Source organism: Cyanistes caeruleus, chromosome 17 (assembly GCF_971803275.1).
Source record: "Cyanistes caeruleus chromosome 17, bCyaCae1.hap1.1, whole genome shotgun sequence".
Taxonomy (NCBI): Eukaryota; Metazoa; Chordata; class Aves; order Passeriformes; family Paridae; genus Cyanistes; species Cyanistes caeruleus.
The window spans coordinates 2,325,094-2,345,760 of NC_141717.1; the positions used below are offsets into that span (position 1 = coordinate 2,325,094).

The 20,667-nt window shown below is 52.1% G+C and overlaps 1 protein-coding gene and 2 long non-coding RNA genes across 8 annotated transcripts in view; 1 reads left to right on the forward strand and 2 right to left on the reverse strand.

Moving 5' to 3' along the window:
* RAB11FIP3 (RAB11 family interacting protein 3) overlaps nucleotides 1–20,667 on the reverse strand; it is a 72,806-nt gene that overhangs the window by 34,077 nt on the left and 18,062 nt on the right. For 2 of the 6 annotated variants that reach the window (XM_086854225.1, XM_086854223.1), the window contains exons 2-3: nucleotides 18,884–18,977; nucleotides 3,279–3,370 (exon numbers count right to left, since the gene is read on the reverse strand). In XM_086854225.1, the coding sequence (XP_086710351.1) occupies nucleotides 3,279–3,370; nucleotides 18,884–18,977 (186 nt within the window). Of the gene's footprint in view, nucleotides 1–3,278; nucleotides 3,371–3,475; nucleotides 4,305–13,833; nucleotides 13,924–13,999; nucleotides 14,024–18,883; nucleotides 18,978–20,667 lie in introns of those variants that run through there. The other 4 variants (XM_023936471.2, XM_023936465.2, XM_023936466.2 and 1 more) reach the window with 4 other exon arrangements.
* On the forward strand, nucleotides 7,599–9,629 carry LOC147650003 (uncharacterized). The gene is made up of 3 exons (XR_015277310.1): nucleotides 7,599–8,077; nucleotides 8,173–8,288; nucleotides 8,392–9,629. It is a non-coding gene; the product is annotated as an uncharacterized LOC147650003 (long non-coding RNA).
* Nucleotides 16,160–16,802, reverse strand: LOC147650004 (uncharacterized). The gene is made up of 2 exons (XR_015277311.1): nucleotides 16,638–16,802; nucleotides 16,160–16,489 (listed from the first exon to the last, which is right to left on the reverse strand). It is a non-coding gene; the product is annotated as an uncharacterized LOC147650004 (long non-coding RNA).

Here is a 20,667-nt window from a genome sequence, read left to right on the forward strand (position 1 = left end):
AGCCCAGCCTGGGGGAAAACAGGGCTCAGGTGTCCAGATGGAAAAGCTCCAAGCTCCCTTCAACGTGACTTTGACAAGGCAGGAAGGCTGTCATTAGTTTTTGGTGGTTTCTCCCCCAGCAACCACCATGTTTCCACCTTGGGCAGGAGGAACACACTGGGAGGGGATCCCAGCCAGGTGATGCTCTCCCTGCTCCCAGCTGGGTGCACTGGGATGAGGTTCCTCTGGAATGTGTGACAGAAGAGCTGCAGGGATTGGGATGAGCCCCCTGCAAGCCCAGGTGGAGGCATGAGAAGCCACATGGCTGCAGGAGCTGCTGTCTCAGTGGAGCCATGGGAGCAGAAATCCTCTTTGGAAGCATCTGAACAGACAGCCCTATCTGCTGGACACTCCTGGAATGGTGCAACAGGAGCCAGGAGATCCATGGCACATCCAGAGCCACACCAGTGGCTGAACTGGGGCAGTATCCAACATCACAAATTCCTGACTTTGTCCCCTTCAGAAGTCTTTTCCTGGAGGAAGCAGGTGCTGGTGGTTCTCTCTGGAGAGCAAATACTGGGTGCAAGTCCCCAGCTGTGGGCTCTCAGGGTTTTCCATGGATGCTGAACTCTCCTGATGACAGTCACCAGAAGAGGACATGAGTCATCAAGCAGAGCAACCTCATTAAGGAGGAGAAGACATTTTCCTGGAGACTGCTTAAAGGATTTGTTTACACTTGTTTGAACAAACACTGAGGAGAAGAGCTCCCTGTCAGACCCCTGCACCTGGAGGAGCTGAGCACTCCAGCCACTGGGATTTTGGGCTGTTTAAGAGGGACCAGTACTCCACTCCAATAACCACAACTGTCCCCAGCCACTTCTGCAAATGCAGCAACTCCTTCAGCTCTGATGTGACAGGGGAGGAGAAATCCCAGCTGTGCCACTTCACCCCACAGCCCTGCCACAGCCAGAGGGGCTCACCCAGTGCCTGAGGTGTCCCAGCTGTGTTTTGGGGTGTGTTTAGCTGTGTGATATCCCAGAGTCCCAACTGCTGCTTGCTCCTCAGTACTCTGAGGAAAGGTGATGTATTCACTTTGAAAGGTGATTTCCCTCCACCCATCTCTTCTGGAGAACCAAAGCAAGATGGAATATAGACACTGGGAATGGCTGTTTATTCTCTGCTGTGCTGATATCCTGCTGCACCTAAGCAAGAAGGGCCTGCTGGAGCCCTCTCCAGCTCTTTTCCCGTGAGGAACATGCCTTTGCTGCTCCCAGCAGGATGCTTTGAACCACGGCTTCTCCCTCCCTGGGCCAGCTCCAGCTTTCCAAATGTGGGATAAAAAGCACGTTGGGAGCTCGTGGCTCAGCCAGAAGAGAACAAAAACCCCCTCACCCCAAGACTCCAGTTTATTTTTACACTCCCAAGGCTGAGTGGTATTTCTCAAACATGTTCTCATTTGCTGAACCTCTACGAAATCCTGGCAGGCTGGAAATTATTTCGAATCATGTATCCAAGACAACAAGGCTAATTCTTCCCCGGCATGTTAAACGTAGAGCTGTCCTTTAGAGGACTGCACTGAAATCAGTAAAAAATCCACTCAGATCTTTTGGAAAAGGAGATTTCAGGACTCATCACCTTTTTTCCTTTGGGTCACCTTGTCTTTTCAAGGAAAGGCTGGCCCAGCAGCAGAAGTATTTCATCCCACTGGGGCACACACCTGCCTTGTTGGTATTGCTGCCCAGAATAGCTCCCAGTGCTGACAGAGCTCATCTATGTTAAATTAGCCCTTGGAAAACATCCCCACTTGGAATCTCAGGCAAGATGGTCCCTTGACACAGGCCTGAGGAGCAAAAAGTGAAAGCCTTTGCCTGTCACAGCCTCCACACTGCTCAGTCCAGCGTTAAAACGCACATTTGCGACCCTGCACCACACAAAAAACATGGAAATCCATCTCCCTGCCTGCCCTCATGTCCTACTTCTCCCCAGCTGTTCCTGAGGCTTGTAACTACCTTTCAAAAAGGAAAAATAAGCCAATATTCAACCTTGTCTGGAGAAGCTCTGCCTGCTCTATCCCTGGAAGTGTCCCAGGCCAGGTTGGATGAGGCTTGGAGTGATGTGGGGCAGTGGAAGGTGTCACTGCTTGTGGCAGGGAGTGGCACAGGATGAGCCTTAAGGTACCTTCAACCCAAATCATTCCATAATTTTAGGACCAGCTGCCCAGACTATCATTAACCTTTTATCAAGAAATCACAAGGCCAAAATGATGTACTACAGATGATACCAAGCAAATATACACACAGATATAAATAAATATATTTGCATGCAAATACAAAGCAGGTCGGGAGTCTCATTGCCAGCAACAAGTAGTGTGATAAAAATCACACAGAATCATAAATATCCTGAGTGGGAAGGGGTCCACAAGGATCAGAGCCCAACTCTTGGTCCTGCACAGGACAACCCTGAAAACATTCAGGCTACCAAGACACAGGTGTCACAGCTCTGAAGGGGGAAGTGTGGAAAAAGCAGAGGGAAATAATTCAATCCCCACATGGGACAGGGACCAGCCATCCCTTTGCTCCCAAGGCACCTGCAGCACCTCCTGCTCCAGGCTGGAGGGTACAGTGCAGGAATGGGTGAAGCCTTCCAAGCCAAGCCCAAAACCCCTGGATACAGACAAGAGGTCTCTCCTTTCCAGCTGGGAACAGCAGGATCACTGCTGCAATGTGCTCCTGTGGTAAGGAATGCAGGAGGGAACCAAGGCATGGAGGCTTTAACTACAGGAAAACAGCCCAAATCAGAGAAACAGCCTTCATCAAGCCCAAGAATAGAGAGAAAATGTAGATTTTTGTCCTCTGCTCTGCCTTTTACTGGTCAAACAGCAGCAAATGTCACCATCCCACTGCTCTGCTGTGCCTCTCAGGTAGGCTCCTGGGTGGTACATCTCCAAACCAAGCTCAGATAGTCCAGGCTCAGAAACTCCAGCAATAAGACAAAGCCAAGAGCAGCAGGTCCCCTTCCCACGTCACGAGTGTTTCACCACAGAAAGGAGCTCCCTTTCCACCCAGGGCACCGTGCTCTGCTCTTTCAGTTTTAACACCACCAGTTTTAACTTCAACACCACCAAATGCAGGGTGCAGGTTCTCTGGGCCTGTCACCCAGAGACTGAATTTGTCTGTACACGTTAAGCATCCCTGAGCCCTGTCACAGCAAACTCCCCTCCCCACAGGGAGAGCCTCTGTGCCCAGATCCCACTCCACGTGTAGCCAACATTTATGGGAATGAACAGAGCTCATACTTGCCTCAAACGTGACGAAATCATCAAACTCATCGGGACAGGCCGGGGCTTCCTCCTCGGGGGTATATCCCATATCATACAGCTGGCTGTCAGGGTCTGCAGGGGGAAACAAACACAGTTGGAATCACCGAGAGGGAAATCTGCACCCTCAGGCCAAGGCTGGGTTTGGGAGATGTGACAGGAATTTCTGTGTGCACGCACCGGCGCCTCCAGCCCTCAGGAAGGGGCTCTTTTCCCAGACATCCCACCCACAGCAGGGCTGGAAGGCAATGCCTGTGGCTTCTCCCTGCCACAAATCCCACAAGGATCGCTGCTCCAGTGGGGCCGGCTCCCGGATTCATCCCTAACCCTCCACGCCCTCCATTCCTTTTCCCTGCTTCTTCCCTATCTCCGTTCCCCGCATCCTCTTATTCTTCTCCCAGAAGGCTTTAATCCCGCTGTGGGCAGGGAATGCATGGGATGTGTGTGTGACAAGTGCCATGGGAACGGCGGGGAAGGCAGGCTGCGGCTCTCGGCGCCTGCTCCTCCCGTGGCCGCAGGAGCATCCGCGCAGGCCGCCCGAAAAACGGCAGCTCTGCGGCGAGAGAGCTTCAAAATCAATTCCTGCTCCCGTCCCAAAGCCCCGTCTGCAGCATCGCTGCCGGCCCTTCCAGCGAGGAGGGGAGCCAGAATTCCCCCGTGCAACAGCTAATGGCCGATCCGGCACACGGCCTAGATCGCGGGCTGGAAGCACCGAATCAGGAGCAGTGCTGCAGTCCCAAAATAAACAGCAGCCTCGAGCCCACACGCCTCAGAGCCGCCATCGCTGCGGCACCCGGCCCGCCTGCTGCCGAGAACCGGCCGGGAGGAGGAGGAGGAGGAGGCGGCACATGGCCATGCCTGCAAGGGACACACAAGGATTTGGGGATGGACAGGGGTCACCTTTCGGTGCCCTTCTTATCCCAGCCCCTCAAAGGGACACATAAGGCACTGCTGCAGCGCCCCGATGGGACAGTGCCAGCCTCACCCACAGGCACAGCACAGCTCCTGCTCTGGGCCCCTCTCCGGGTATCAAGAATGGCCATTTTTCATTAAGGAATCACACTGTGGTCATTTCACACATCTGGTAAAAGGTCCAAGGATTAGGGGTTGGTCAAGGCACTGGGGGTGCTCACCTGGAGAGGAGAAGGCTCCAGGGACACCTCAGAGCCCTTGCAGGGCCTAAAGGGGCTCCAGGAGAGCTGCAGAGGGACTTGGGACAAGGGATGGAGGGACAGGACACAGGGAATGGCTTCCCAGTGCCAGAGGGCAGGGATGGATGGGATATGGGGAAGGAATTGTTCCCTGGGAGGGTGGGCAGGCCCTGGCACAGGGTGCCCAGAGCAGCTGTGGCTGCCCCTGGATCCCTGCAAGTGTCCAAGGCCAGGCTGGATGGGGCTTGGAGCAGCCTGGGATAGGGGAAGGTGTCCCTGCCCGTGGAACAAGATTAACTTTATGGTTTCTTCCCACCCAAAGCATTCTGAGAATCTCTGATCAGGCACAGGATAAACCAAGGACTCCAGGCCTGCAGCAACACCTCCCACCTAACAAACCCCAGGGCCTCCCAGTTGACCACTGAATGCAGACACAGGTGGGCACCCAGGAGATACTGGAGCCACCAGAGGATACTGGAGCCACCAGGAGAGATACTGGAGCCACCAGGAGAGATACTGGAGCCACCAGGGGATACCTGAGGTGTTTCCTGGGCTGGGAGAAGTTGCACACTTTCTCTCCCCTCACCTGGGCCTGGGGCTTTGGGGGGGGTCAGGCTGTGAATCCACTGATGACCTTGGAGGTCTTTTCCAACCTTAGTGATTCTATAAGCTGAAGATGGCATTGTCCCTCTCCTCAAATGTCTCTCTGTCCCCACCTGCACAGCTCCACCCATGAGCCTGGGTCAGGAGTTTTCCCATTAACTATCCCTGGTGCTATTTTGGGATTTGAGCCTCCTGGCTCCCCTGGGAGGGGATGGGGGCAGTGACCTGCTCACCTCAGTGGGTGCCACAGAGGAGCCTTTGCCCCACGTTTAGGGGCAAAACCAAACAGTGCTCCTGGAAGGCAACATGTGTCACACCAGCCAGAGGGGACAGGCAGCCACCTCTCCTGGTAAGCAGCACACACAGGCCATCTCAGCTCCAGGCCATCTCCAGTGATCCTGCTGGCACCCCACAGCAGCCCCTGGAACCACATCCCAAAGGCACAGGCTGCTCCCTTCTCCTTATTCCCACATCATTTCTCCTCCTCCCCCTCCAAGTAGACACACAAACACTTCCTACTCTTCTACAGACACAGATAAAGATATTAATTATCCTCATTTCTTCCAGAGGGGCTTAAAAAGGGAGGATTTGCAGGCAAGTGAAGGCTTTCCTTTGGAATCAGGGGTATAAAGTGTGGGCAGAGCACAGGCACAGGCAGCTCCTGCTATCCATCACATGCCTCCTGCCCAAACCAGGGGCTCTGGAGCCTTCCCAGCCCTGCAGGGAATGAACATGATGGGGATGAACGGGATCCTTGTTGCTCCATCTGTGCACAGAGAGCTCAGCCCAAAGAGGGGGGTCTGTGTGTGTGTAGGATGGGTTTATTTGCACAGCAAATTCCAGAATAAAAATACAGGGAAGGCCATCTGAGAGGTCACCTGCACCCATCACCATGCCCAGGAGCCAGAATTCCACATTTCCACCTCCCCACACGTCACAGAGAGCAAAGACAAACAAGCACCACAAACAAAGGTTGACTTTTCTGCTGGATTTATTCCCTCCCCCTCCAAAAAAAGCCATATGGTGCTTTGTGTATAGGGAAGTTGCCATGGAGAGCCTGCCTGCAAGCCTGCCAGCACAATAGCCTACATCAAACTTGTGAATTCCTGGCCAAAAGAGCCAAAAAACCCTGGGAGCCAAAAAATCAGAGACCTTCGGTGTGGAGTGGCACTGCCTGTGTGGAGAGAGGTGCAGATGGAGCCATGTGGTGACAGCTGGAGGGGTTTGCTCCCCCCATAGCAGGAACAGGGCCAGGGATGGCTGTGGGCCACCAGCAGCAGCACAGCCCCAATCCACAGCTCAGGCTGAGCTCAGACCCTCACATGGCCTCTGCTCTCCCCCCTGGACATCAAAGTCAAGTCCCAGCCCTGCTCTGCTCCTCTCCCTTACACCACAAAGCAGCCTTTCCTTGCTTACACCCATCCCTGATTTCTCTTTCCTTCCTCACTGAGAGCTGTTGTGGTCACAACACTTGGAGCCACCTCTGCCCTGTCCAAACCCAAGCTTCTGCCCAGGGCTGGGGGTGGCATCAGGGGCTGCCTTTTGTCCTCTGAGTGTCCATGGCTGGCTTCTCCTGCACTTCCAGCTCTATCCATCACTCCCACTCAGTCCAGTGGGAGTCCACTCGCCAGTCCAGTCTCATCCATAAACATGCAAAAACCATAAAGATAAAAATCAGGCTCTGAGAGACCTTCCAGGCAGCTTTACTGCTAAAACCATCACAGAATCATGGAATCATCCAGGTTGGAAAAGCTCTGTAAGGTCATCGAGTCCAGCTGTTCCCCCAGCACTGCCAAGGCCACCACCAAACAATGTCCCCAAGTGCCACATCCACAGGACTTTTAAATCCCTCCAGGGATGGTGACCCCACCACTGCCCTGGACAGCTGTGCCAGTGTCTGACCACCCTTTCCATGAAGGAATATTCCCAATATCCAACCTAAACCTCTCCTGGCACAGCTTGAGGCTGTTTCCTCTTGTCCTGACACTGGAAGCCACCATTTAAAAGCCATGTGGATGTGGCACCTGGGGACATGGGGCAGTGTTGGCCTTGGCAGTGCTGGGGGAATGGTTGGACTCAATGATCTCAGAGGGCTTTCCCAACCTAAATAATTCCATGGGCTCTCCACGGGGGTGGATGAGACCTCTTCCCATGTCTTGTGGAGCTTCAGAGCTCTCAGGTGTGCCTGAGTCACCTGGGCTCTCCCAGGAACCCTCAGGAACAGCAGTTCTGGGATAAAGCTCCTGAAATAGATTCTAAAAACTGCTTCCAGAAGGCAGGATCACAGTGAAAAGGCACCTTGAGTGAAGGGCTGTGGGTACAGCAGTGACACATGGGTCACACAGAGCCAGTTTCATCGGCTTCATATAGGAGTGACCTAGAAAAAAAGCCTTTCAGGAGCATTTGAGTCACCTGCCAACACACTGAACACACTGCTGCAAGCCACAGAGCCTCCAACTCCGAGTGATTCCAACAGGATGGATTGTGTGAGCTCACAAACCTTCATTATTCAGTGTGGGAATAAGGCTTGGAACCTCCCTGAATGGCACAGAATAAAACAGACCCCAAAATGAGCAGGATGAAATTCTGGTTGGCTTAAGGAAGAAAGTGATATAAACCCAGCTCCCTTACTGGGAATGCTGCTGGAAAACAAGAGACACAACCAAATATTTAAAAGTTGCAGGAATTTAGGAGGATCCTGCATGGGGGGAAGCCACTATCCAGTATTTCCAGAGGCAGTTCAGGGTCTCTTGCTCAAGTACCCATGTGGTGTGATCCCTGTGGGATAAAGCCAGCACCAATCCCACCTTTTCCTTCCCCAAAGTGGCCCAGGAGTGCATTTATAATCTGATGCTCCCGTGAAAGAGCAGCTTTCTGCTCTCTGCTTTCCCTGTAACTCAGCTTCCTCCAGAGATGGGCCAATGGAGCAGGAGCACTTACTGAAAACTATCATTTCCCAGCCCAAAATGCCACAGGGGACGGAGCAAGCGGCAGCCCAGGCTCTCAGAGAGGCAGTGGCAGAATTAAGGTTGCTTACACAACCCTGGCTAATGCTCCTCAGCAGTCCCTCATTTCCTGAGCATCACTGCTCATCACACATTCCTTTTGATCCCCTTCCTACAGCACAGGCCCTGCAGCCTCCTTCAGATGCACCATGGAAAGCCATCAGGAAAGGAATTCACTTCATCCAAGCCCTTTGGAAGCACAAATCCAGCTGCCTTCCCTTCATCTGAGGCCTGGTGAGCATCGCTGCCTCTGCCCTGGAGACAGACCAGAAGGCCACCACTGACACCTGGAATTTGTGCTGAGTTTAAAACATGGGATCTCATTTTTAATTCCCAGTGATCTGAGTGGTCTTTTCAGTGTGTGCCAGTCACCAAGACCAGCTCAGACTCCTGCAGGCTTGTGCCAGCCAGGAACAAAGGCTCACTGGAGCTGTGGAAAATGAGGTGCTGGCTGTGGCCACCAGAAAGTGGCTTAGAGTCACCTTCTGATGGAGAGACTGAGCCTCCAAAATAGCACTTGCTGCTGCTGAGGAGACCTCCTGATGTCCCCCAGCTCCTTCACTCCTTCTACTTCCAAGTCTCTACACTTCTGGAAACTGAGCTGGATTTTTCACGTGAAGATCACAGAATCATTAAGGCTGGAAAAGCTCCAAGATCACCGAGTCCAACCATTAACCCAACACTGCAAAGCTCACCCCTGAACTCCCTGCTCTGTGAAGAGACTGAGGCAGGACCTCTTGAAGGAGCTGATGGAACTGAGAACCAGCAGAACATCCCAAGTCAGCTTCCAGGAGCACATCAGTGCTGACACAACCTTGGGGACACCCAGTGGCCACTCTCCTGCCAAGGGTTTGAGAATCCTGAAGTAGAAACTCCTTGAGATGTTCCACACCTGGGAGCTCACAGAGGACGAGTGGCACCTTTTAGATAAGATTGTCCCACAAGCAAAATAAAATTAAAGAGAACCTCAGGAGCTCAAATGGACCAGAGATTGTGACAGGCAGAAAACCAGGCAGTTCCACAGGCTGGCACTGACTGGATGCCACCATCCCATCCTGAAGGCTTCAGCCTTTCAGCTCAAAGCTCCCACATGGAGAAATCAGGATAAGAGTTAAAACCAGCTCAATCCTCCCCAGCTCTGAGCTTCCAACCCCGGGCCTAGGATATGCTCACAATGTTCTTACCTCCAAGCATGGCTGAATTTCATTATCAGAGCAATGCCTGTGTGGGTCCAGACACAGCTTCCATTAAAGGATTAATGAAAACACTGTCAGCACTTCCAGCACTTCCATCGACATGCAGGCATTAGTATTTGTCAGTCAGGTCTCACTTGCCATTTCTGCCCTCCAGCAGCAGCACCAAAAACTGACCACAGTTAATGCCAAGCCTCTCCAAAGGTGTCACTGAGCCCTGGGAAGTGGTTTGGATCAGAACCACACACCTGCCTCTGGAAAAGACGTGACGGACAGGAGAGCTGTGAGCCTGAGCAAGGACTACAGACACACCCTGCTCCAGCCTAGGCTCCAACCTCAACCACAGAGCTGCAAAATCCCCAATGAAAATTATTTAGAAAGTTATTTAGAAAGACTCTGATCTCAGACTTGCCCTCCAGGTCCTGACCAGAACCCAGCCTGGGTTTAGGGGAAATTGGGGACAGAAAATACATAAGAGAGGCACTAAACTACACCTGCAGGAAGAATTCTCCCCAAGGTGGTGTTCCACAGTTCTGAGCCATCTCTTGGAAGTGATGACTGTGCTGTGTGTTACAGGGAGGGTCGAGCAGCCCCTGTGCCCTCCTGCTGCTTGGCCATGCTAGAGCAGTTTGGAGTCCCAGTCCTCCAAAATCCCTTAAAATCTATGCAGAGTAAGAGGAAAATGCTCCTGAAGGCACATGTTTGAATCCCCCTCCCTGTTTCTCCCCCTAACTCCAACATTGCCAGAAAATCCCTTGGAAACAGAGCCAAACCATGTCCCACTTGTCACTGAAAGGGAGGGGAAATGCATTCTTTAAAGTGCTTTTGCTCCAGCTGGCTTCTGTATAGGAAACATCACCCAAAATAAAGCAAAATCATGGAGGGGGGTCCTGTAAAATCAAGTTTGATCCTTTTTCCAGCCATTATTTGTGCCTGACCATTCCCCTGCAGGGGAAGGAGCACAGGGAGGGACTGGATTTTCAATCCAGAGTATGAGGCTGCAGGAAGGCACCCAGAGGCTGAGGGGTGACAAACAGAATTGTTCAGGTTGGAGAAGATCTCCAAGATCATGGATTTCAAACATGGAAACAAGGTCCAAACAAGCCACTGCCCAGTTCCTCATCGGGGGTGTTTTTATTAGAAACTGTCATATCATCTCTGCTGAGCCCTCCATAATTATTAACAACATTAATATAATTCCTATTGCCTCATTAGCAGAAGTCCTTCCTGTTCTAAAGAGGAATAAACTGCCCAGTGATTTACAGGAGCAGTTTGGACTATAAGAGCTTGGAAAAGAGGATTATGAAGGAGAAAGAGGTTGAGGGACACATGGGCCAGCCCAGGAGGGGGGACAGCCTGCGACAGGCAGAATGGGAGTGAGATAATGTGAGCTGTGCTCAGCCAGAACACCAGAGAACTGGGAAAATTGGCTTTTTCCCAATGTATGGATGCCCACTGGAACTGTCCCAGCTGCTGCTCAGCCACCTTCACAACCAGCACTGATTTCCCAGGAAATCCACATCACACACAGCCTCTCTCTCTGGAGACAAAAGCTTTTGCCACATCAACCTGTCAGGGTGTCACAGGAGTGCCAGGTCACCCAGGGCAGTCACCAGCCCCCAGACTGTGCCAGAGCAGGGCAGGGAGGAGCAGTGATTATTATTAATTAGCAGTGAGTAATTATCCCTCTGTTAAGAACTCCAGATTGACAGCATTCCTCAGGAGAAACAAGCAGACAGCTCTGCAGGGCTCTGGGCTCCACTCTCCTTCACCCAGGCTGGGGCAGGGATCTCCTGATCCCTCTCCAGGTGCTCCTGCTCAGGAGGAAGGACACATTCCCACCTTCCCAGGCTGATCCAAGCCTGACAATCCCTCACTCTGGACTAAATCCAGACATGAGACAGCAGAACAGGCAGGACAGAAACCGCCCTCCACACCCACGTGGAGCCACCAGCCCAGCCCAGCCTCCTCCCACGCACTCCCCAAACTGCAAAATCTCCCAAAAGCATCCCCAGAACCAGATGTGCAGGAAAACAGAACAGCCCAGAAAGGGAATCCTGCAATGGAGAAACAGAGGCAGCAGATGGAAGAAGAGAAATGTTATTTAACAGAGCCTGCCTCTGTTTCTCTTTTCTTCTATCTCCATAGAAGAGCATGCTAAAAACTGCTCCAAAAAATCACTTGCTCCGTATTTTCATCTTCCTGGGAAAACAGGTAGTCCCTGTAGTCAGTTTTATCCTCCTTTCCCAGAAAAAATTTGCTTTCTTTTGGGAAATTTGCTTTCTTTTTCAGATTTGTCTTTATCGGGTTGGGTTATTGGTCTGTAAAGCCACCACAGGTTTCCTTCACTTCAGGACCCATGGAAGTCTCTCCACTCTGGAATTAGCTTTGATTTCCAGGACATGTGGCTACCCAGCAATGCTTTTCCCTCCTGAGGAATGCTGAACCGACAGTGATTCTTTGGGGATTTGATCCCAGCTTTAATCCCAATTTTGAACCAGAATTCCCACGGACCAAGGATGTATTTTGGACCTGTTACACACCACAGTGGTGACTGGACACAGCCAGATTTCTCAGGCACATGCTCCAAAGCAGGAATTCATAAAAGGTGAGACTCCTAAAGAAGGAATTCTCAGAGGGGCAGAGATTCCTGTGCCAATCTCCCATCCCCTGGCCCGTGGAGCACCCACAGCAGTTTTCCAGCAGCGTGTTTGAGCGATTCCTCGCTGTTCTCATCCTGGAGCTGCCTACGGACACAGCTCTCCCAACACTCTCCCAAAAGTAGGTCAATGCAGTATGTCATCTGCCAGGCTGCTTTTGGGAAGCACAGCTCCCTCTCAGCCACGGAGCACCCGGAGCAGAGCAGCCTCTCCCCCCCCGTGTCACCCTTCACCCAGCTGCCACACTGAGAAATTCAATACAAACAAGTGTTTATGGAAATCAAAGGAGAAATGTAAGCTAAAAACCTGCTCTGCTGAGACAGAAGTGCTCCCCACATCAGCATCTGAGTCCTTGCCCTGGTGTATTGTTACTAGATAGAGTCCATTTAGTGGTTGGATTCAATGATGCTAAAGGACTTTTCCAACCTAAATAATTCTATGGTTGTATTATGGCAGAAATAGTGACTTAAAAGAGCTCGAGAACAGTGTGATCTGTGCTTCCAGTCCCAGCTGCTCCACAGCTCCTCTCTCCCAGTCCAGCTTCCAAGGGGAACAAAAAATTACCCCCGCTCATCCGAGCCTCCCTGCTGACACTGCCATGGGGAAGAGGTCTGCAGCCAGGATCTGCTGGATCCTGGGGCTGCACAGCTGGAGAGAAGGTTCCACACACACACAGGAGCATTTTGGGGCTCCTGGGAGCAGATTTTTCTTCTCCAAGGACACTGGGGCTGGAAGAAAGGAGCAGCCACCTCACCCTGAGTCCTGCTCTTCCCTGGAGCAGCTGGGCTGGATTCACACCTGCTTTGTTCTTCTGCTGTTTGCATCTCCACACAGAGGATCAGCCCCTGTCAGAGGGGTCTCTGTGCCCCAACCCAACCCTCCTGTCAGGAGAGGGATGGAGACAGACCCCAGTTCCTTGTGACCACAGAGCACCCCCAAAGCAGCTGAGCTCCATCCCTCACGCTCCTAATTCCCCATTTCCTGTGAACATGGAGTTACACAGACTCAACAGAATCCCAGAATCACTGAGTCTGGAAAGCCCTCTGAGATCACCAAGTCCAATCTGTGCCCACCTTGTCACCAGCCCAGAGCACTGAGTGCCACATCCAGGCCTTCCTTGGGCACCTCCAGGGATGGGGACTACAACACCCACCTGGGCAGCCCCTGCCAATGCCTGACCATCTTTTCCATGAGGAAATTTCTCCTGATGTTTAACCTGACCCTCCCCTGGCCCAGCCTGAGGCCGTTCCCTCTCCTCCTGTCCCTGTTCCCCGGGATCAGAGTCCAACTCCCCCCGGCTGTCCCCTCCTGTCAGGGAATTGTGCAGAGCCAGAAGGGCCCCCTGAGCCTCCTTTTCTCCAGGCTGAAGAACCCCAGTAAAGCCCTCACCCATTTTTATGGACAGGCCCAGTGGTTTCCAACACAACCCTCTAAGTGCCATTATTTCAAGGGAAAAACATCCAAATTAATTCCAAGAAAGCCTTGGCTGCTCCTGTCCCTGGCAGAAGGGGGCACAGACAAGCACGTGGACCCCAAACTTGACAAGCACAATCCTGATGCTACAATCATCCTCCTGCACCACAGAGATGAGCAGAACCCTGAGCTCCCAACAACAGCACAGGGATTATATTTTTTTCAAGCATCCATATAAATTTTAAAGAGCCATTTAAATCTCTACTCCTTTCAGGGACAGAATTAACACTCATCTTCCTAAAGTCCTTATCCCCACCAGCAGTATGTATAGCACATCCATATGGATCTGCCAGAGCAAAGCAAGATGCAAAGGCAAAAAAAAAATAAAAATGCAGAAGACATAATGAGAGCAATTTGGGTTTTATTCTCGCTCATGAATCAATCTTGATTTCCCATTCACGGCAGCCCCCGTTCCCTGCACGCCAGCTGTACACAAAGAGGCATCTGTCCTACCTTCAGCCATCAAAGGAGCTGTGTCCCTGTGGATGGTGCTTCAGGCAGGGTTAGGAACAGGCAGGAGCAGCGGGAAGGTCTCCACTGCAGCAGTGCTGCACGAATCCAGGGATCAGCAGATCCCAGGGGAACGTAGGAAGTGCTCAAAGCGGTGCCAGATACTCACCGAGTTTAGTCAAACGTGCACAGGAGCTCTGCTTCCATCTGCTGAGCCTTGGGCAAGGCTTTCCTTTAAAAAAGCAAACGCCTGGAATATTCAATTGGGCCTGGCCACCCCCACTGAGAGCTCAGGTGTCAGCAGCGGCCTGTTGCAAATCCACTGCATTTCCAGCACCCAGGTGGGCAGAGAGTGCCGAGGATGCACACACAGCCCCGGAGAAACTACGGGATTGGGAGTGCATGGGAATGCAAGCTTTGGCTTCTGGAATTATCCCTGGGCAAGGGAAGCTTTCCTTTTGCGTAGTAAAAGCCATCTGCAATGCAGATCCTAGAGAGGATCCACACAAAGCCAAGGGGGGTTACGTTACCGGGTATCCAACACCTCGGAATGCCCCGCGGAGCCAGAGGGATCCGGGGCAGCAGAGCCAGCCTGGTTCGCTGGGCCCAGCCACCAGTGCTGCCAGGGGTGGCTCAGAGTGGCACTCAGTGACTGCTGGGCACGGTGGGCTCTGAGGTGGCATCTGAGCACTGCCACATCCAGAGGCAGCGCCCAGAGCCGGAGCAGTGGGAGCAGGGAATGTGGAACACAGCCTGCCCATGGGGCAACTCCTCAGATCTGCTTTTGGGAGCTGGTGTGCAGTTCCCTCCTGGCTCTAAGCCCTTAAGGTACAACACTCACATCCTTCCTATGGAGAAGAGCTGGATGTGGGCTTTCCTCTCAGGAAGCTCCCAGCTGACACTCAGCTGCCAGGAGCTCACCAACCTTTCTGGACACGGCTGCAGAAACCATGGAAACGCCCCCTGAGATCCTCCCAGGGATGTTCCAGGGATGGGAGAGCTGCAGCCCCACAGGGGCTCATCCTGACAGCAATTCCCACTGCTGCCAGCTCCAATTAGGAACAGCATGGTGCTCCCACACAGCCAGAGCCACAGCCTGACCCCCCAGCCCTGTATTTGCTATTCAGCATCCTGCCCTGCCTGCTCCAGCTTCCCAGCTCCACGCTTTTCCCTCCAGCCAGCCTTTGGAAGTGCCTCTGGGGAGCTGAAGATGCTCCTCCTGCTCCAGGTCTCTTATTCAGTCCCTGGAGTATCTTTCCTCTGGCACAGTGGATTCCTGATCCAGCTCCTCCAAAGCTGGCAATGCCAGGGGTCTCCCAGATCTTCCTCCTTGCAAACAGGAATTCTCTTAGAGCTTCCAGGTTTGGCTACTGGCTCTCAAGATGAATTTTCCATCTCCCCAAATCCAAAGGGCTTTTAGTTCAAGCATTTAAAAAAGAAACAATAATAAAAAAAAAAGAGATGTGACTCTTTCGATCCTCAGGCCCTCCCCTGAGCTCCTGGACACATCCATCCCTCAGTGGATGCACTGTGTGTTCTCAGTGCACAGGGCCCCTTTGTTCAGGGATCAGAAGCCAAGGCAGAAGGGCTGGATGAGGCTGGGAGCTCCAGGAATGCACCTTTCCCTGCCTGGCACCGAGGTTCCTTAAACTGCTGACACCTCCAGCAATCCCCCTGTGTGCAGGGGCACCTCCCAGAGCCCCTTCCCAGCAGGCTGCTCCCTGGAATACAGATGTTACAGATGTTATAGCTCCGAGGATGAGTGTGAATGACACAACTTGGTCCTTATACCCTTGTGAGCTGCAATGTGAGCAGTGAGATTTCAGTTTGTCCTGCTGAGTGACCCCTGCAGAAAACCCAGGTGTCTGAAGCTTAAAAGGTTTTTGAAGGGAAGGAATCTGCTCATGAGCACAGGCCTGGTTGTGTGTCTGCATCCAGCCCATCCTTCATGTTTGCCACCAGACTCCCTCTCCAGCTGTTCCTGCATCCAGGACAGAGCTGCTCCTTGGTGCAGGCACCTCAGCTTGTGATTCCAGACCCCATCCTTGCAGCTCCTTGCCACACAAACAGGCTGCTTACTCCCAGGCTGAGTTTTTCAAGGGGCTGGGATGCAATCCCTGGTTCCTGTTTCTCCCTGAGATCCTCACTATGATGACTGCAGCAGTCACACTGGCTCCCTCCCTGTTTCCTTTCCCTTGGATCTCACTGATGGCAGCCAGATGCACCAGGTCCTTCTCTGGCTGAGAACTCTCCAGGCCTCAAAAACCACCTTTTTAAAGCATTGTACTCTCCTCCATTACTGCCTTCCCTCCATTATCAGTTTCTCGAGTTTTACAATCCAAGGCTGTAAAATTCCACTTTTCAGAGTTATTTATCCCCCCTGAAACGCTGCCAGTGCTGGATTCACGTTTCCCCTCTGCTGTGCAGACTGGCCAGTCACTCAGGCACCATCCACACAGATTTTTAAAAGCAGGCAAGCCACTCCTTGTGGAGCAGGGAAGGACAAGGGGATGCCAGCAGCCACGAGCAGGAAGGGCTGGAACACAGCAGGCCATGGGGAGCTGAACCTGTTCCAGCAGCACCTTTGTCCCCCCAGGCCTGAGAACAGAGCTCAGCACCTCTCACAGCAGGGAAACCCTCTGGAAGCACTCTGTGCACACTGCAGGAATAAATACATCCACGAGGACCACGCTTTCCCATCCAGCCTTCACTTTGGGGAGGGCAGAAGGCAGCCACGAGTGGCTAAAAGCCCTCGTTAAAGCCTCATATCCAAATGCCTTTGCCCTGCCCCTCCCAGTCAGCATTACCTGGCCAGACAGAGAGCAGAGCTGGCCCGTGGCAGTGGAGAGGTGGCTGTGGGCTCTGTGTGAGGGCTTCAGTGCTTCTTGCTCCACGCTGGAGGCAGAGCAGGCACCAGGAGCCCTGGATCAGCCTGTTCCTCAGGCAGTGGGACAGGACTGGGAGCTCACATCCTGCATGTAAAGGCCAAGTGGACACGAAAGCACTTGTGAGAAATGCAGCTGACAGAGGAAATTTGGCTGGCCTTGTAACTGCACCCTCAGCTTGCCAGGGTGGAGGCAAATCCCAGCTGCTCTCCTAAGGGAATTCTCCAGAGAGGGGAGAGGGAGGGAAGAGTGGGACATCCTCAGAAATAAACCCTGCATTAACACAGACACCAAAAGGTCCAAGCTGACACCAGTTCTCACTTCTATGACTGACCCAAGACTTACAGAGCACAAAGAAATCCAGCAGAGCATTCCTTGGCTAAAAATAGGCCTAGCCAATTAACAAACCTTGTTAAAAGGGACACCCAGCAGCAGCATGGCCTCTGCTTTGGTTACAAAGGGATGATCAATATTGACTGTCTCAAGAGCAGCAGCAAATCCTTCAGACTGCTTCAGCGTGAGCAATGCTCAGCTGTGAGACACAAAGAACCTCCTCTGCTCCCTGCCCTGGCCTTCTTTTATAACCATTTAATGCCATGTGTTGAGAGCTCAGCCCTTCCTAACCACTGTAATAAACACATATCAATCTCTTTCAAATTTAATAAATAGAGACCCTAAAAGCTTTGCCTGGATCTGCTTTTCCCATTCAATTAATAGAACACAACACCAAAGTGATGAATTATTGAGGAGAAACACGAGCCTGGGCTTTCACAAACGCTCTACTCCAATGGCAATTTATTACAAATTAATAGTGTGCTGCAGTTCCTCCTGCTTCCTGACAGCTGGAAATTGGTCAGGCTACACCAGGAAACTTGGGAGCTGCCATAAAACCCTGCAGTCCTGAGCTCAAATAATCCTGAAGTGATTTTGGATTGGAAGGGAACTCAAAGCTCATCCCATTCCAACCCCAACACCTTCCACTACCCCAGGCTGCTCCAAGCCCCGTCCAGCCTGGCCTTGGACACTTCCAGGATCCAGGGGCAGCCACAGCTGCTCTGGGCACCCTGTGCCAGGGTCTCACCTCCACTACAGTAAATGAATAAATAAAGTGGGGGTGGAATTGGGGAGAAGGAGGAGGGATGGACAACTGACAGAAGAACAGGAGAAATCCTTGTTTGGAGAGTGTTTTACCCCTGGAACAGCAGTCTGTGTGGGAAGGATGGTTCCTTCCCATCCCTGCAGCACACTCCATGTGCAGGGCTGGCAGCAGGGGCACATTGAGCAGGGCTGAAATCCCAGATAAGCATCTCTGAGCAGAGCTGACTATTGCGCAAGGATGGTAATTCCCATTTGCACATTCAGAACTCCAGCTGCTCAGCAGGGAGCTTCCCAGATTTCTCACACCCTGCCCATAACAACATGCCTGGCCCAAAATGACACTCTGAGACAAATCCCAGACTGAAGAAACAACACCTTTCCTGCAGCAAAGGGGCTCCAATGGCAACTTCACATTTCACCAAGCTACTGCTCTGCAAGCACTGGCAAGGAACCCTCAGGAGCCACTGGCCTGCTTGAAGATCATCCTGACTCCAGCCAGGGAGTTCAGAGTTCTGTTTTAAGACTTTGTTTAAATTTTAAGGTTTAAGGTGCTGCTTGCTAAAAACCGTCTGAGCACATTGATCCTCCAAACAGCTGGAGTGAAGGTTATCAGTGCATTGGTAAATTCACCAAGAAATGAATTTATGGTAATTTCCATTCCAGTGGAAGGTGTCCCTCCCCATGGCAGGGGCTGGTATGAGATGAGTGTTAAGGCCCCCTCCAACCCAAACATGTTCCGTGCTTCCAGTGTTTGGAAGATGTTACAGCCAGCAGCACGGTAACAACCCCCCAGAAACACAGGTGAAAGACACCAAACCAGAAGGGATTTCCCACTGATGTTCCTTTGTAGGAACAACAAAACATGGAACCACCACCATGACTGCTGTACCACCTTTTTCAACTCTTATTAAATGCCCCCAACCTCTCTCCCTTCCCCTCCACCCAGCACAGAGCAGCAACTCCCAGAAAACCAAACCCAGATGGTTTTTCCCCAAGCAGCTTCTCAGCTCAGCCGTGTTGTTAAATTTGGCCTGTTCCCATCCTCACCCAGAGCACAGCAGGAAACTCACCTCCATTTCTGATGGCTCTGATCCCTCGATGGAAATCTTCAAAGCTGATAACTCCCAATCCACTGGGATCCAGGTATTTTGTTAGGTCCTTTACCTGCAACCAAAAAAAAAGTGGTGTTACCTATGTTTTTGTGCAGGAAACAGCATCTTCCAACACATAAACACATTGTAACCAGCTTCTTCCTCTTTATCAGAAAGACTTGAGCAAATAATGGTGAATTTTTTGAGCTGACCCCAAACTGTGGCTGTCCTCCTTGAAGGGAGCACTAGTAATCAGTACAAGGGGGTTAATTAGGACTTGGATGGTGTTGAAACTATTGCTTAGGCTTGAAGCAGCATTTTGGGCAGTGTCTCCTGTAACATGGGCCTGCCTTGCCAGGGATTTGTTTATTTTTATGGGTTTTAAAGAGGTCCTGTCTTAATTGGGAAACTCAGTAATAGGCTGCCTGGTAGGAGGGCCCAATTAAGGGATTCGGTGATAATGAACTGCTCCATGTTACAAATTTAGGCCGTATAATTGAAACATTTTCCCAATTAGACAATGCCTGAGGGGGAGGGGATCACATCAGCTGGAGAGGGATGGGATGAGGATGCTGGAGCACACATGTGGAGCAAGGGGCACTCTGGACCTGCTGAGGATGCTCTGGGAACCTCAGAGAGAACAGGCAAAGGGCAAAACCACAGGGCCCAAAGTGCCTCAAAAAGCTGCATTTGGTTCCTTCCTTCCAGTTTGCCCTGAGCAGAAAATCCTTTACACCAGATGCTTCTCAAGCTCAGACAACCAGACATTTATCCCTTGTTTTAAGAGCTTTTGAGGCACTTTTGTCTATTTTTGCACCACATCCCTCAGCTGAGGAACAATCCCAGGAGGAAGCTGGTGAGGTGAGAGAGGAATTGCACGGGGAGCTCCGTAATCCCAATCTGCCCTCACCCTGCCACACACATCTTCCTCTTCCTCTTCCTGATGCACAGGAGGGAGTCTCCAGGGCTGGATTTGTGCAGCTCTCATGAGCACAACCTTTTGTCTCACTGGGGTTTCAGTTTGCTCTTGGGGTGGGAGCTGATAAATCACCAAACCTCTCCTTTCACGGAAGGAAACCTCAGGTCTCAAAGGAGCCTCAGCCCCCAGCGCAGCCGTGGAGCTCAGAGCTGCCCTGCTCACCCTGCAGCAGCACTGAGGGGTTGGTTTGAGTTCTTTTGGGTTTTCTGAAAGCCAGGTATGTGTTTCTATAAGAAAATCACATCTACAGCAAACTTAGAGCTGTTCACCCATGTGTCCATGTGCTTTGGTCATCCCAAGTTCCCACAGGAGCAGCAAGAATTCCACTGGCATGGAGGAACCTACAGGGCTGAGGCCATAAAACCATGGAATCCCAGAATATCCTGAGTGGGAAGGGACCCACAGGGATCATCCAGTCCAAACCCTGCACAGACACCCCAACAACCCCACCCTGTCCATCCCTGGCAGCGCTGTCCAAACACTCCTGGAGCTCTGGCAGCCTTGGGACTGTGCCCATTCCCTGGGGAGCCTGGGCAGTGCCAGCACCTCTGGGGGGAGAACCTTTCCCTGATCTGCAGCTGCCCCTGCCCTGACCCAGCTCCAGCCCTTCTCTCAGGTCCCGTCACTGAATTCCAGGCTGAGCCTCTGGAGGAAACCCAAATCCCCCAGGGCATAGCCTTGCCCACCTGCCAGCTGACTCCAGCTCAAGCTGAACATCAGGAGGAATTTCTTCCCAGAAAGGGTGGTCAGGCATTGGAAGGGGCTGCCCAGGGATGTTTGGAGT